At 38.0% G+C, this 15,621-nt stretch overlaps 1 protein-coding gene across 4 annotated transcripts; it reads left to right on the top strand.

The window, feature by feature from the left end:
* Positions 1 to 4,813: 4,813 nt before the first annotated feature.
* Positions 4,814 to 14,907, top strand: LOC113683301 (neuronal acetylcholine receptor subunit beta-3). Of its 4 annotated transcripts, none has more exons than XM_089192922.1 (7): positions 4,814 to 5,375; positions 8,698 to 8,855; positions 10,732 to 10,776; positions 11,702 to 11,811; positions 12,286 to 12,527; positions 13,116 to 13,550; positions 13,891 to 14,907. In XM_089192922.1, the coding sequence occupies exons 2-7, from the start codon at positions 8,778 to 8,780 to the stop codon at positions 14,256 to 14,258; spliced, it is 1,278 nt and encodes a 425-aa protein (XP_089049048.1). In that variant the 5' UTR covers positions 4,814 to 5,375; positions 8,698 to 8,777; the 3' UTR covers positions 14,259 to 14,907. The 4 variants fall into 4 exon arrangements, with proteins under 4 accessions (XP_089049048.1, XP_089049046.1, XP_089049045.1 ...); XM_089192920.1 differs by lacking the exon at positions 4,814 to 5,375 and adding an exon at positions 5,899 to 6,092; XM_089192919.1 differs by lacking the exon at positions 4,814 to 5,375 and adding an exon at positions 6,280 to 6,457.
* The last annotated feature ends 714 nt before the right edge of the window (positions 14,908 to 15,621 follow it).

The following is a 15,621-nucleotide window of genomic DNA, read 5'->3' as shown; positions in this document are numbered from 1 at the left end:
GGTGAACTAACTACGATATATTTTAAAACCAAATACCTGGTTCAAAGAGCAGAAGTGTTTATTTTTTCGGATGCGACTTGTTATCAAGTTTTGTGGATTAACTAGAGAGTTCATAGAACGAGATGAAACAACTTCATACAAACCAGCAGAAAAACAAGTATCGCGGTATAGTTATCACACAATACTTAGAGTACCTCACAATATACTTACAGTACCTCACAATACCTATAGTACCTCACAAAGCGAGGACACCTTTTGAAAATTCAGTTTATTCCACCAAATCTAAATAGCTATTTTGCTTTTCTGGTTGGAATTTTGGTTTCAAAAAAAACGACGCACTCTCCGCATGTAGTCGACGTCTGTTGAGGAGTCTTTTTCCGGTTACATAATTAGTTTTTTAAAGTCGTTGAAGATAGTTTGCGCAATATAAGATTGACATCAAGCAGTTAAGCAATCATTAGAGCGGTTTGGTAGTCGATGGCGTTCAGTAATACTTTTTTAAAGGATTCCAATTGGTAAGATCTATTCAACTCTTCAAAAGGAAATAATTGGGTTTTGTTATAATTTTTTTTGTGGAAGTGCCAGATAACAGATAATACCTTTGTGCAACTTCAACGAGGATAAAGTTGTGAAACTCAATGTTCTAAGAACAAAATTGAGCGATTAACGCTTTGAAATTAGCTAATTTCGTTTATGTTCTCAATGGTCGGGTTTACATCAATTTCAACTTTTACCTTCGGTTAATTCGATGTACCGAAATTGTCTCAGACAGAGCCGCACCAAATTATAAGGAGTAGTTCAAATCAGTGAAACGATCGCTCAAATTCTATATAACAATTCTTAACACAACAAACTATTCCAAAATGGTGTCTGATTTAAAAATATTCACTTACCGAGTAATCATGAAGATTTCATGCCTTAATAACATTTTTAAAAAAGCCATCATTTTGCTGCTATTACCCACGAAATTCAAATCTCTTATCTTTAACAACCGTTAAAACTTCGATGATTCCAGTGTCTTCTCTTAAACAGAACCTTTGTTCTTCAATCCATTTAATTTGCCCCTTATGAAAATAGAAATTATGAATGGGTTCAGAAAATGCTTTATTTCTACGACTGAAAATGGACAATCCGAGAACTGAAAAATTAAAAACTTGTAATAATACACGAATCTGTACATGTGTAGCGTAATCTTAAGTCGTAATTCGATAACGTATTTGTAAATTTAGTTTTCAATTGTTGGACGAGCATTTTCTACGGAGAATGAAAACGGGTAGTGCTGAAACATGTTTTATAAACCAGTAATGCTTTCTTATTTTTATACGAAAAACCTGTAAACCTTTTCGAAATACTACTTACAATAAGGCAAAGGCCACTAAGAAAAAGAATCGTCACACATCCACGTGGCTAAATACAAAATGAAGTCCCCAAAAGATACTAGACGACGGAAAATCTATATCAGAGCGTTCCCCTCAAAAAATTGAATTCCAAACGTTTTCTCTTCTCATAACCAACTCCCTGATTCAGGCGAACGTGGATTCGACGAGCGCTTGACCCCGAAAGAAGACCAAAGAAAACAAGTCGTCTGATATTACAGCGGCAGGTGAGAATTTGTTTTGGAAAACATAGCGTCAGTTTCCTCCAGAGAGCTAACGAGTCGTATATAACAATTAGAGGGTCCAAACGAGTCGGTTACATGGTCAAGTGGCCTTCTTCCTTCCAGAGCGCCACATTGATCTGTCGCAATGCAGACGGCACTTCACTCTTCGACGGAGGTGGTTTTGATTTACATAAAATTCTACAGTTTCTGATGAATATCGATTTACTTCTGAGTTTTTTTGCGGAGTTTTGTTTGCAAGCTCACTCAACTATTTACGAATCAAGCTGAATGAAAGGTAATGTGACTGGCGAATTTGCATATGAAAAGGGAACGTATTTATTGTATTTTAGAGAATATTCTGTGACAAGAATAATATTCTGACATCGAAAAAGGACAAAAATACTCACCTGTAAGAACTGTGTGAGTTAAACGGTCAAAACAGATTTAAAAGATATCAGTTATAAATAAAGAAATATTAAAGCTTCATTGTGACATTGTGTGAATAGAAAAAAATAGAATAGAATTGGATAGAAAAAATATGATTGAATAGAAAAATAAATATTCTTAATTCGCTTCTGATGTATGAGTTTGGTTTAGAGACTTAGGAGTTTGCAAAAATGAACAATACAAATTAAGAATTTGCGAACTTTTGAAATAGAAAGCACTGGCACGGCTTAAAAAACGGAGACTGAGTAACAATGAGTTCAGCGACGACTAGAACTTAAATCTGTGTCCGTAACAAGGATACGTCTTGTTTACGCGGCAACCGTCTAGCAACGGTACGTGGTTCTAAGTGTCTCACTCACGTAATATTCTTCTCTCTCCAGGCGGGCAAGTAATAATGAAAAGTGCTATAAAGGATATTTTGGATAAATTAACGTAATTTTACACTGAAATCCATCAATACGAGATCGGATAATTCCAGCAAATGTGCTTATGATGAAAAAGACGAAAGGTTAATGTTTTAATCAAGGGTTTCTAGTTACCACTAAACGACAGTAGCAAAACGCCACGAAGAAAATGTGTTTGTACCCATTAAACCTTAAACAAAACTAATGCAACTATATGATGAGTTCTTTTGCCATATTTTCTCATCATTGACCTCTGAGGGAGTGTATTCTGGTTTAAGAAGAGGGAGAGAACTTATTGTCGACTTTTGGCCTTGTTAATAAGATACGACATTAGAAAATTTATTGTCGTAATTTTTTCGTCACGATACTCACTACTAAGTGCAATGGACGTGCTGAGTTTTTGTTTGTATTTCATTGAAGCCAATTTTTTTTTTAACTTTCCAATCGCCATCTGCCTTGTGGTTTCGTGCGCAGCGCTGTAGACATTACTTAAAATACAAATGTTGAACCCCTGGGGCAAAAGTCTATTCTAAACGAACAAAACTCTCTTTTCTTTTCAAGCATGAAACAGTAAATGGTTTGAAAGCTGAGTAACTGTTTATCTTGTGAAAAAGATTGTGCGATCGACTTTACGACAACATTGGGAGTAAATAGAAGTGCTGTTTGAATAACAGGAATGTTACTGGTGAGACTGGTTTTCTCGAACTGTGAAATCAGTATATTGATGTCTTACACAGCAGTTTTTTCCTTAACACCTAAGAGAACTTGTAATATTAGCATCAACTATTCTCAAAAGTTTGACTTTCAACAATAAAAGTAAATGTGATGATAGATGCATGATTCTGGAGTTTACAGCGATCAGCAATAAACCATTCATTTCCACATACCCCTCCATATGAACATTTTTGAAGAGTGATGCACACAGTTCTAATGCTCGTGAATGTTTTAGCGAAAAAAAATTCGATCAGTGAAATTGGTTGAACAAGGAGCTAAATTATCAAGGTTAGTTTTAAAATAAAATAATCAGAGCATAACAATGACAAGTCAATGCTGTCTTGAACAAGTCAAAACAACGAAGACTTCTATTGACTTTGTGTCACTTGTAGTAATCATGCATTTCGGATGACTATTGCAAATGTAGTCAGAACCATTAGCAAACGTGTTCTGCGTTTCAAGCTCCTGTAATCATATCCAAAACACACGAGGCCTCAATTGCAACAAATGGTGTACGTCCATGGCCTCCTATACTACTAGTTCCGCCGGTACTGGCCTTCCTACCCTCCTCGAAATACACGTCGTCAAATCATTGCCTCAAGGGGTACAGCTGGTTGATGTGATCAGTTTCCATAGGATCAGTCATTGAAACGTGACTGAAGCCGTTGGCTCATTGTTTTCGATACTTGCCTTTACGCGTACAGCAGAGGAAATAATGTAAAAGCGCATAGCAAATACGCATATAAATAGTTTAGAAAAAAAAACACAATGATGTAAAGCGTTCAGAAATCAGGCAGAATTCGCCTCTAATAGAGCTAACGTTGACGTTCTTTGGTTTCGTGTACTGGAATTCAGTCTAAAAGTTTGCTCAGTAGAATCTCGGATCTTTGTAAAAATACTTCCTCGCCCTCTTTAAGCGTTTTTGTATCAGAGTAGGAACGATTCTGTAGAGTAGCTTGCTGGGAAAAAAGGCATTTTAATTTGCGCTTCAGAGCAAACTTTGGTTAACACCACATGCGCCAAAATTGACTTGGATCGTTGCTTATGGCGAGGAAATTGTAAATTAACCGGGTTCTTTGCGTTTTAAATTCTTTTGACGGAATTTTCGTGTAAAAGTTTGAAAACGCCTTCAAGACAAGATATTAATTATGAAAAACATGGCTCGTTTAGCAATTAAATTGACTACTTTACAAGTCCCTTATTAGAAAAAGTTGGGCGACGGAATAAAAAAGGTTTGGGTTTTGTTTAGCTCTAACTTTATGTCATTCAAAGGAAGATACTAGAGATACTAGCAGATTAATCGTAAATTTTCTTGTAAAAGTGACCTTTCCGCCAAAGAAATAGTTAAGAGGCAATATTGGAAACGAAGAAAACGAAGCAGCGCGTTTTCAAATGATCCGACGTAATTTGCAGCACAGTAATCAACTCAGCTTTTGTAATCAACTCCCGCTACTGCAATGCTACGTCGTTTAATAAAGTTTTCAACTATTAAAGAGCTTTTCTCTCTTATTTAGCATACTGATGGGAAAGTAAGGGTCTTGTGGGATCATGTACCTCGAGATTTAAACAACCAACAATATATCCAGGAACTTTAAAGCACGTCATAGTCAAAATATGTGCATGACCTTATACTACAATAGCTCTATGTGTAATTCAAAATAATACCGTGTGATAATGCTCAAATGAGGTTATATGTGTAGTTAATGGACCTAAGATTTCTTGAAAAAATTAGGTAAACTGGGAGAATGAGCGCTTTTGGATTGCTGTGGTTATAATTTCGTGTGAAGTCAGAACGTCAAGTAAATTATAAAACCACAAGAGGGATGTTTTGAACAATTTCTCAAAGTGGTTCTTTCACTTGAACAAATTAGTTTGAAGATAATGGCAACGATCTGACGTGATGTTTGCCTGAAAAGATAGCTTCAAAGCAAAGTCAATACATCATACTGATTATTTTGGCCGACGAATTTGGTGAAAATTTCTACGCGAGTCAAGACTGTGTTTAAGTTGAAAATTAAGAAAAATGCGTATATTATATGTAGGTTTGGCAGAGCTTTGTAATTGTTTCCAAACATTATTTCACTAATATTGCAATTTAAGTTTTTCATCAACACATATTGGCTCGAGCGCACCAAATGAATTTTGGGCCGCAGCTTGTGGTTGGTATCAGGGGAGTAAACAGGAAGAGCCATTTCGACGACGGAAAACAGGTGAGTAAACTAAAATAAATAAATCAACGATAAGGTATAAAAATTTGAATAACCTCTCAGACTTGGAAGAAGCTAGCAAGGTGCTTTCTTCTTGAAAAGAAATCAGATTATTTTCACTACCATATAGACTAGTAGTTGTTACAGTTTAACGCCATTTTCGTATCCAAACACTTGATTTGATGAAGTACTTACTTCCCTTGTTTAAGGATCGTTATGGAAACAGTTTTAGTAAATGAGTATGATCATTGTCTTGGTCGTTAGCGCTTATAAGTCACGTTGTCATCGTTTTAAGGAAATGAGCGTCCAGCAAAATCTAAATTGTGCTCTTGGCTTCGTTTGGCGCCGACTGTGAAAGGTTAACTAACCCTTGAACAACAAAGGCCATAAATAACCGTCAAAACAACGAAAAAAACTGAAAAAAAACTGGGTCAGAACAACCATGAAGAGTAATTATTTCTGTTCTGTAAATATCATAACTACGTCAATTCAAAAAAATTTTCCGTTTGGGAACAGTCCCGTTCACGCTGTGGCCTAATTAAAGGGTTAAGTAATAATGGCGTGACTTGTTAGCTGCGTAAATAGATCAGGCGATTCCATAAAGAGGTAGGTGGATGCTTTTTTCCGTGTATGTTTTGGCGAATGTTCTATCAGTAGCCTTAACCAAAATGTGGATCGTTGGTTCTTCTTTCGTCTTCTTAATTTGTGTAAATCTGTTCGGTAAGTTTCTTGTGATGAAGCTTCTTGAATAGGAAACATTACTGCAGTGGCACGAATATACATTGATTTAGCTTAGTAATCATTTCTTAGCCCGACGCAACACGTTTGGAATTTAAGGTGTTCAGAAAAGCTTCCGATAGGAAAGACGTTATCTGGAAGGTTTCGATATTCACGAGTTAAGCTTCATGGCATCTCTGTCAAAGCTAATTTTGAGCCCGACGGGGGACCACATTCAAATCGTTCAAGGCTGCGGCCTTGATGTTTTTCATTAAGTTAATGTTATTTCCTTGAGCAAATGCAGGGTGGGAATTTTCCAGTTGTGGTGATTTCGTTTTATATTATTCCAATATGTTTTAGTTCTACAGGTAAGTTTCTGGTAGCGGCTGTAATTTCTTTGAGGAGATGATGTAGCTGCATGCAAATACAGTCAACTTGGCTGGTTTTATCCATTAGACATTATAACTACTATTAATGGATTGTTGACCACAAACGTAAAACAGCATAAATTTACCTGTTACCAGCATAATTTCCATTAGGAGAAATAGTAAAAGACTATATTTAGAAAAATTATGACATTTAGGAAGACTACGACTTACAGCCGGCAGATACTAAGCAAAACAGCTCTTTCCGTTTTCCTCGCATTTACAAGTGGTTTTAAAATCTTCCTTGTGACTTACTAATAAGGATTGCCTCGGGGTTTTCAAATATTATCCTAAATCAACAGCGTCCCCTGCCTAGGGGAAAGAAATAGATATATATCTAAAGGTTTAAAGACAATTCTTAAAGAAGAACTAGAAGGAGTAGTAGCGTTTCTGCTTCCAAAGAAGATCTTTTAATGATATACAATGATATACCTTTTATATAAAATGACCTCATTGTGACTATAAGCGCTCATATTTGGACTTGGGCTAGGCAGAGTCATTGAAAAGTGACGAATTTTCGATAGTAAATGAACTCAGCTTATTCCATGACAACTAATTGGCGCTAACTAAGCAATCACTTTCAATTTATTCAAGTTTTATCGCGTGTTTCGCTCGAGGCCAAGTTTCTAAGCTTGTTGTAGACATTATTCCAGATGCGTGCCATTGACTTTGCAAGGTGGCAAACCTATGTTGTAATTTGTTTCGGTTTCCAGTGACAACACAGGAGTAAGTGTCTAGTGAAACAAGTACAAATAAGTTTCTAATGTGAGATTTTCTACGGGAAGATGTAAAGGCTTACGGTAAGGCTAGAGAAATTTATCCACGTATATCATTGAGCAGTATCGATAATACAAGGGGCTTTTCGAAGCTTTTATAGGTGTTCAATTGGCTACCAGAATTCCATTAGAATAAAAGCTTCCGAGCAACGCGGCTCGATTGCCCGTCGGATCTACATGATCATAGAGAAAAAATTCCGGAGCAAAAAAATTGTTGGTCGCGAGATGATCGTTCAAAGAACAAATCATCAGCCAAAAAGCTATTGCAAGCAGTAACTGTTGTTCTTTCTAATCGGTCCGTGCCAAGTCATGCTTATCTCTTTATTGGCGTCGAAAGTTCGAGATTTATTACCTCGAGCCTCAGAGGTTAAAAAAAAAACCCAAATATTTTCGTAATATGAGCGGCGGCAAAGATAAGGCACGGGTTCAAAACATATCAACAAAGCTATCTTTTTAGGCTCCATGTTCGTTCAATTGGTTAAAGTTCAGTTTAATTATGAGGCTCAGGTCGTTATAAATCCATTGCTTTATGTAATTGTTATTCCAAAATGAAAAAAAAAACTGAAAAAATTCAAATTTTGCATTTGATTTCAAATAATTCGCATCGCGAAATTATCTCTATTAATTGGAAAAGTAGGCAAATAAATTTTCTAACGGATTTCATTTCGTTAGGAAGCGAGCTTCCTTGAATAAAAGGACTGACTAGCCCTATAGGTAGCGAGAAATCATACTCGTCGGAAATGCACAATGATTCTAAACAAATTCCATAAAGATAAGGTAGGCTAAGATAACAAGAATCACAGTAAAAGTTATTACATGTCTCCTGTGATCGGATTGTCTGCCAGTCTTTTGTTCAAGTGACCATTGAAGCATTTCAACGAACTTTCTCTAGGCCATTTTCAAAGGTTACCGAACATTTTCATTAATACCAAATAAAGAAGTACTTAGGTGCCTATTTGGTAAGATATAACTTCCTAAGTCAATAGGATGATCGTTATTATGTCATCATTCTCGTAATTACCTTTAAAGTACAATGAGTAATTGAAAAAGCACTTCATCATTGGTTGTTGTAAAATGAAAGCCAATTCACTTAAAATGGCTAACACAAAAAGAAAGGTAAATAGGATAGGGAGATTTTGAAAACTTACAGTATAGACAAAACTTCCTCAAATGTGGTAAAACGTGGTTAAACGCCATTGGTTTGCGTCTTAAATCAGTTTTCTGAACGAATCACAGAGCGTAGCATAGCATACACAAAGCACTGAAATCCTCATCGCGTTTGACTCTCAGCTGAATCTTTTTCCAACGGTTTTGATTCTTTAGAGCAAGAGAGCTTAAACATTATGACCCACTTCAAATCGCTGTTTTCATCTCTTTTTCTTTTTCTTTTTTTTTTCTTTTTTTCAGCTGTATCAGGACAAGGACACAACATAACACAATCAGCAGAGTATCGTTTAAGAAAAGCTTTGCTTTCTTCAAATGACAAAATGGTTCGTCCGGTTTTGAAGCCGTCAGATGTTTTTAATGTCACATTCGATGTGCAGTTCCAGGCTCTCAGTGCAGTGGTAAGCAAACTGCTTAACTTGAGTTCTCATGATACTGAACATCAATTTTAAACAGCTGCAAACATCTCAAACTATGAAACATCCATCGATTTAAGTGGAAAGAAGGAGAATTTCTCCATCACGACATCTATTAATAACCCTTAGCATAAAGCCACCGTGTGAATATGTGAACCCAAGACAGTAACGTGGCTAAGTGGTTGGAGCGCCTCAGTTTTAAACTGCTGGTACTTGACTTAAATCCTCCCTTCCAAAATGGACCTGAATTGTACTTGATTTCGGTTGTCTGGCTCAAACGATCGAACCCCTGGCTCAAACGATCGAACCCCTGGCTCAAACGATCGAACCCCTGGCTCAAACGATCGAACCCCTGGCTCAAACGATCGAACCCCTGGCTCAAACGATCGAACCCCTGGCTCAAACGATCGAACCCCTGCCTCAAACGATCGAACCCCTGCCTCAAACGATCGAACCCCTGCCTCAAACGATCGAACCCCTGGCTCAAACGATCGAACCCCTGCCTCAAACGATCGAACCCCTGGCTCAAACGATCGAACCCCTGGCTCAAACGATCGAACCCCTGGCTCAAACGATCGAACCCCTGGCTCAAACGATCGAACCCCTGGCTCAAACGATCGAACCCCTGGCTCAAACGATCGAACCCCTGGCTCAAACGATCGAACCCCTGGCTCAAACGATCGAACCCCTGGCTCAAACGATCGAACCCCTGCCTCAAACGATCGAACCCCTGCCTCAAACGATCGAACCCCTGGCTCAAACGATCGAACCCCTGCCTCAAACGATCGAACCCCTGGCTCAAACGATCGAACCCCTGGCTCAAACGATCGAACCCCTGGCTCAAACGATCGAACCCCTGGCTCAAACGATCGAACCCCTGCCTCAAACGATCGAACCCCTGCCTCAAACGATCGAACCCCTGGCTCAAACGATCGAACCCCTGGCTCAAACGATCGAACCCCTGGCTCAAACGATCGAACCCCTGCCTCAAACGATCGAACCCCTGGCTCAAACCCTTTAGGATTTTAGTTACCGTATCCTTGTATTTTATTACTCGTACAACTTTTTGCAACGGGTAAGTAATGGCTAAGTTAAGTTTGAGACAAAAAAATGAAACAGACAAACAAACAGCAAAAGCAGCAACATTAACCACAAATGGCTATGGAATTACTCTTAGTATAAAAACGAAAATACGTTGAGCTATTCAAGGGACTGGTTCTGTCGCACTTTGTCACAATCATCGCACTCTGTCACAATCATCGCACTTTGTCATAAAATTTTCGCACTTTGTTATACCTGTCGCACTTTCTAATAACACTTGTCGCACTTTTTAATAAAAAAGCTGTTGCAGTTTGAATAAGGTACCTGTCACACGTATTACAAAGAGCAGCAGGTGTTACAAAGTGCGACGATGAGTACAAAGTGCGACAGACGAATTGCGTTCCCAAAATATTTACCTGCCCTAAAGTAGTCTACCTACTCCGTGCATCAGTTCGTTGTAATCCCAGACTCAAAGATAACAGATACATCAACGTCCTTGATGCCTTGCAAATTGAAGCCAATTCCTAAAATTGGATGTTTTCTAAAGTCTTGCTGAAAAAAGGATTGTCATTTCTCAAACCAACCAAACGATGAAAATTAACGCTTTAAAATATGCATCCTAAGGGAATGTATTGCACTGACAAGCCAAAGACCTAAATCATTAGGATTCAATTCTGTCGGTGAACTTTGAAATTAGTAAACTTATTGGAGGATGAATATATGTTCGGAAGTTTTTGAAATCAAAGTACCCGTGGGCGTTTCCTTCCATGTTCACTTCTAAAATATCCACACTCTGTAAATCTGTGCTTTGGTTTCGCAGGACAACAAACAGCAAGTCATTACAGTTGACACAGTGATCACTCAGGTAAGATTGATCGACATATAGTTAGGTACTAAGCGTTAAAAAAATTTACACGTTCTTCTGCTTTGTGCAAAAACGAAAAGAGCAAAACTAAGGACTAGATTTCATAAGGCTATTAACAGTCGGGCTCTTTGTAAACCAGAAAATACTTTATAAAAATGCTCTGCATTGTGGGATCTTTATCTTTGATTTTATTTAAACAAGAATATGGCGATTAACGCCGGATAGCATGAGTCGGTCTCCCACCTACTGGCGTCCAAAATCCAAAATCGACCACTATTCCCGCCCAAACTTCCTTGCATTATTCTTCAGATTAAATTTTTCAAACTGGTCCTTTGTGGACTTTTGTTTTCACCCATGTCTTATTTGACGGTCAAGGATATGAGACAAAAGGAATTCTTCATCAAATCAGTTTTAAAGTAAAAAACTTTGAACCACAACTTTTGCATGCATACGCTTGTTCATTCGTCGTTCCTTTTATTGTACTCTGCATCTACCACTGTTCTAACCGTAAATTCTCAGTGTAAAATTTATTTGACGTATTTCGAAGAAAACATCCTTTTTCCCGGCAGGCAGCTTGTTTCTAAAACAGAGTGAAGGTCTGTAACTCACGTTTAGTTAAAAATGATGATCATTTTAAATGGAGAGCAAGAAAATCTCGTTACGTCTTGCAGATTGGTAACTTTTTGTTTTTCGACTTGGGGTTGGTCAAATTTTAGAGGCCTACACGACCAAAAATTCCGCTGGAAAGTGAATTCAGTGATTTTCTGTTTAAATAGAAAACAGAACATTTCCAGCTTTTGCGTATTTGGTTAGTTCCCACGGCGGTGATATCAGATATACAGCAAACCCTAATAAAAGTAATAATTCGAGCCAAGCCTCAGCGCAGGTTTCAGCGTTTTTGTTTTTTTAAAAATCCGGTTTACAGAAATGGAATAATCCTTATCTTCGCTGGAATCCTTCTACGTATGACAACATAAGGGAGATACTGGTGGATCCAAAAGAAGTATGGGTTCCAGATATTGTTCTTGAAAACAAGTGAGTTAAATTCTGCCACATGTGAATAGCATTAACTTTACCTGCAGATGGGTAATAGAAAGCAGTACGTTTTCTTTTTTTTTGAAAAAACGTCAGACATGCAAATCACCAATTAGGAAGAAAATGCAGGTATCATTATGATTTAGGGTGTTTGCTATATTCTCGAGACAATAATTAATGTCATCTATCTGTGAGATGCAGGGGCTCAATTTCTTTAATAATGTTAGTTGCACTGGCTTAGATTTTGATACATATTTTTTTGGCTCATATATGCTATTTGTGTACAGATTTACCTTCTTTAAAATGTTTAAAAATGTTATGTTTCATTTGCTTCCTTTTTTGTTGTTGTTAATTCCGGGCGCCGTTTGGTGATGGATCTAAGCCTGCTGGCTAAATAGAGTCCCTTCCATTCAATTGGCCTGAATGGTACAGTACTTTCAATTTCCAAAAATCCTTCTGTTTGAATTTTTTCAGCGCCGATGATGAAGTTGTTCAGGCAGGCCACTTAGAAAAATTCCGAAGTTGGGTGCTTGTGAGCAGTGATGGCAAAAACACGTGGTTATCTCCGGCGACGTTTAAAAGCACGTGCAAGCTTAATGTCCAGTTCTTTCCCTTCGACAAACAGAAGTGTGGCATGTTGTTCCGTTCACTAACTGCTGATAGCACTCTTCTGAATCTTTACACCAGAACAATAGAGAGTGATGATCCAGAGGAAGGTAATGGAACAATTAAATATTTGGGCAAAGGGTTGAAAAAGGATAAAAGGTTAAAGAGGCCAATTTTTTCCAACGTAGTCACTGGCCTGGAACATAAGTACAGAAAAGAAAGAGAGAAAATGGGTGTCGAGGAGGATTGCAAAGGGACCAGAGCTCATTAGAAACCTCTATTTCTCTTGACACGCTCATCGGGAAAGGATCAATCTTAAAGGCGATAGGCGCCGTTTAAGGTTCACTTCACAGGTAGTATAAGAATAGTTCTCTGTCCTGAGGACTATGTCGATCCACGTTGGAGTGACGTCATGAATATAAGAAATGCTCTTTTTGAGTTTGATAAGGAATAACTTTTCAAAATAATTTTGCGTTATCACTCCTGGACTTGCACGATTCCCAATTAAACAATAACTGGGGCTATCGTTAAGACGAGAAGTTGATGTGGAAACAACTTCCATAGCATGCATCCTAATGCTGAATTACCTCTTAACTTGTCCCTGAAAGGTTTGCCTTTCGTATCTCCATGTTCTTAGTATCGTTAAAAGCGTTGGGGTCACTCTGATGATGCTGACTTGATTCATGTTTTTCTTTCAGAGCTTAAACTCACCACATCAAATGGTTATTGGTCACTGAGAAGCATTGAGATCAAGACAGAGAATATCAAGAAGCACTCTCGGACATTCAGCGAGGTTAAAGTATCATTTTCTATTGGACGCAAACCATTGTTCTTTGTTCTTTTTTCCATCGTCCCGTGCATGATCATTGGTATGTTGGTTCTTGTAAGCTTCTTTATTCCCGTTGAGAGTGGCGAGAGGATTGGATTGTGTGCAACGATTTTACTGGCAGTCAGCGTTTACCTACTTGTTGTCACCGATCAGCTTCCTGAACAGTCCGACACACTGCCCCTCATTGGTGTTTATTACATCATGATCATGTTTGAGATCGGCCTAGCGCTGGCTGCTTCAGTTCTCGTCCTGAGGACTCACCACGCGACTTCAAAGCCACCTCGCATCTTGACTTATATTACAGGTGAGACAAATAAAATACTCTATCAAATGAGAACCGGCTTATGAACGAATGTCCATTTGGGTGACAATACCAGTGAAAATGTCAACGGAAGCTTGAAACACGAAGGCCATTCGACAATAGTTATAGCTATGACATAATAACTGGACAATTACTTTTGCAAACAGCTGCAGCAGTATGACAATAACAGTGACAGTGACGGTGGTTATAGGACTATTTGTTTAATACCCGTAGCTGCGTTTGACCATGAAATTCACAACAAAAAACGATCCAACCATAACTCTAGGTCTATTAAGTGGAATATGAAGGATGCCTTTTGACTAAACCATTTTTTGATTTTCAGCAATCAACAAGCTTGGTTGCTCCTGCTTCAATCGAAGAACACGACGAGAGGAGGTTCCCGGTTCTTCTGTAATAATAAATTCCAGAGTCGCAGCAGAAAATAACGAAGACAAAGCGGAGAGAAATGATAATGTGGAGCTAGAAAATATGGAGAAGCAGTTACCAGACACGTTTAGGCAAGAAAGAAAATCAACATCGAGTAGAATTTCTATCTTTCAAGTCGAAGACGAAGAAGAAGCTAACCAGAAAATGTGGAAGGAGATCGCTCGAGCGCTCGACCGAATCTTTTTCTGGTCGTTTCTGGCGCTATTTGTGTCTTCATCCATAGCAATATACTCGCAGTCAGGGCGGTTGTCATCACTGGATTGAGGCATTCAAGTATTTGAACTTTCATCGTTCACTAATTATAGCTGGAGTGTGTCTACACTCGTTTTCCCATAATGTCAGTGGAAACAATAGCAAATTACTTCGTTCTCTAGGCTAGAGAGTGTGTATACCCATGTGCAATGAAAAAACATCAAACAAATTAGTCTTAAGTTTCTTGCCGGTGCATGTTATGACGGTTATGCCGCAGTTTGTGGCTGAAGTATCGTGAATAGCTTTATTTGTATAGAAAGTTAAAAAATAAGTTTGCTGACGTTTCTGTAGTTTGGAATCACAAAGCAACAACTATAACAAATGCTTAAGATAAATGTTCTTTAATCGAACAGAAAAGCTGACGCGAAATATGGGTTATTCTTAAGATAGAGTGTTCTGATGTAACGTAGATGAAATAAATGCAAGAAAACCTTTAAAGGGGCACAATTAAGTGGTTTTCAGTTCTTATGTTGGTATTGCTCGAACAACCTTCATGAACATTTGAAAATCATCGGAGCTTTAATTTGTGATAATATTACGTCAGTAAGTCTATGCAATGTAAGTCAGGGTAAATGTTAGAGTTCAGCACTGTAGGTTGAGAGAAGGCTGTAATAATTGTCTTTGTTATTTTCTTAACAAATTAAACGCAAAGAACAACAAACCATTCAAATATGATTTATTTTAATAGACAGTAACTATTTCCCTCTCAATTCTATTGTTGTATAGGTTTAATATTTGAATCTCCAGCTTCTCCAGTTAAACAACCATTCATTGATGATATGCGAATTTCACCAACTTATTTACTGAGACGCACCTATTTAAAACCAAGAGAATTAGCTCCTTTGAGAAAAAGGCTTCATGGAGAAAAAATGAAACTTTAGGATCAGAAGATACTGGCATTATTGAAGAATCGGTCGACAAATTTACTCTCATACTTTCCTCCGATCATGATTGTGGAACAAATAGAAATTACACCGAAGTGCTTCATTATCTTCCTTCTGTAAATAAACGATCTGCCGGGGTATTTTGGGCTAGTGACGCGTTTATTTGCATGCGACTCTAATTTGACCACCTGTCATAGTACGTTGGACGACGTTGAGTGCGCCATGAATGAGATCTCAAAAGCGTAAGGGAGTGGCCCTTAGCCAATAAATTGACCCTCGATGTTGCAGAAGCCGAATTCATGTTAATTGGCTATCATTACAATCTAACAACCCTTCTATTTCTGATGTGTCAAAAATGATGGCAAAAGCTTCAAACAACTCGTGTAGAGTAGGATTCTCGGTGTTCAAATAGACCATCATCTCTCTTTTAGGGTAACTGCATTAGAAAAAGTGGCCCAGAAAATCAGTTCAGGAATAGGAGCCTAAGGGTG

This window comes from Pocillopora damicornis, chromosome 13, assembly GCF_964200805.1.
Source record: "Pocillopora damicornis chromosome 13, jaPocDami1.2, whole genome shotgun sequence".
Taxonomy (NCBI): domain Eukaryota; kingdom Metazoa; phylum Cnidaria; class Anthozoa; order Scleractinia; family Pocilloporidae; genus Pocillopora; species Pocillopora damicornis.
This window is presented reverse-complemented; position numbering and strand designations above follow the sequence as displayed.

What these genes read in the sequence shown, in the direction of transcription:
- LOC113683301 (XM_089192920.1), top strand. Translation starts at nt 5,987, where the DNA reads ATGCTTTTTTCCGTGTATGTTTTGGCGAATGTTCTATCAGTAGCCTTA. An exon ending in TTGACACAGTGATCACTCAG is followed by an intron (nt 10,777 to 11,701) that starts GTAAGATTGATC and finishes TCCGGTTTACAG; the next exon opens with AAATGGAATAATCCTTATCT. An exon ending in GATATTGTTCTTGAAAACAA is followed by an intron (nt 11,812 to 12,285) that starts GTGAGTTAAATT and finishes GAATTTTTTCAG; the next exon opens with CGCCGATGATGAAGTTGTTC.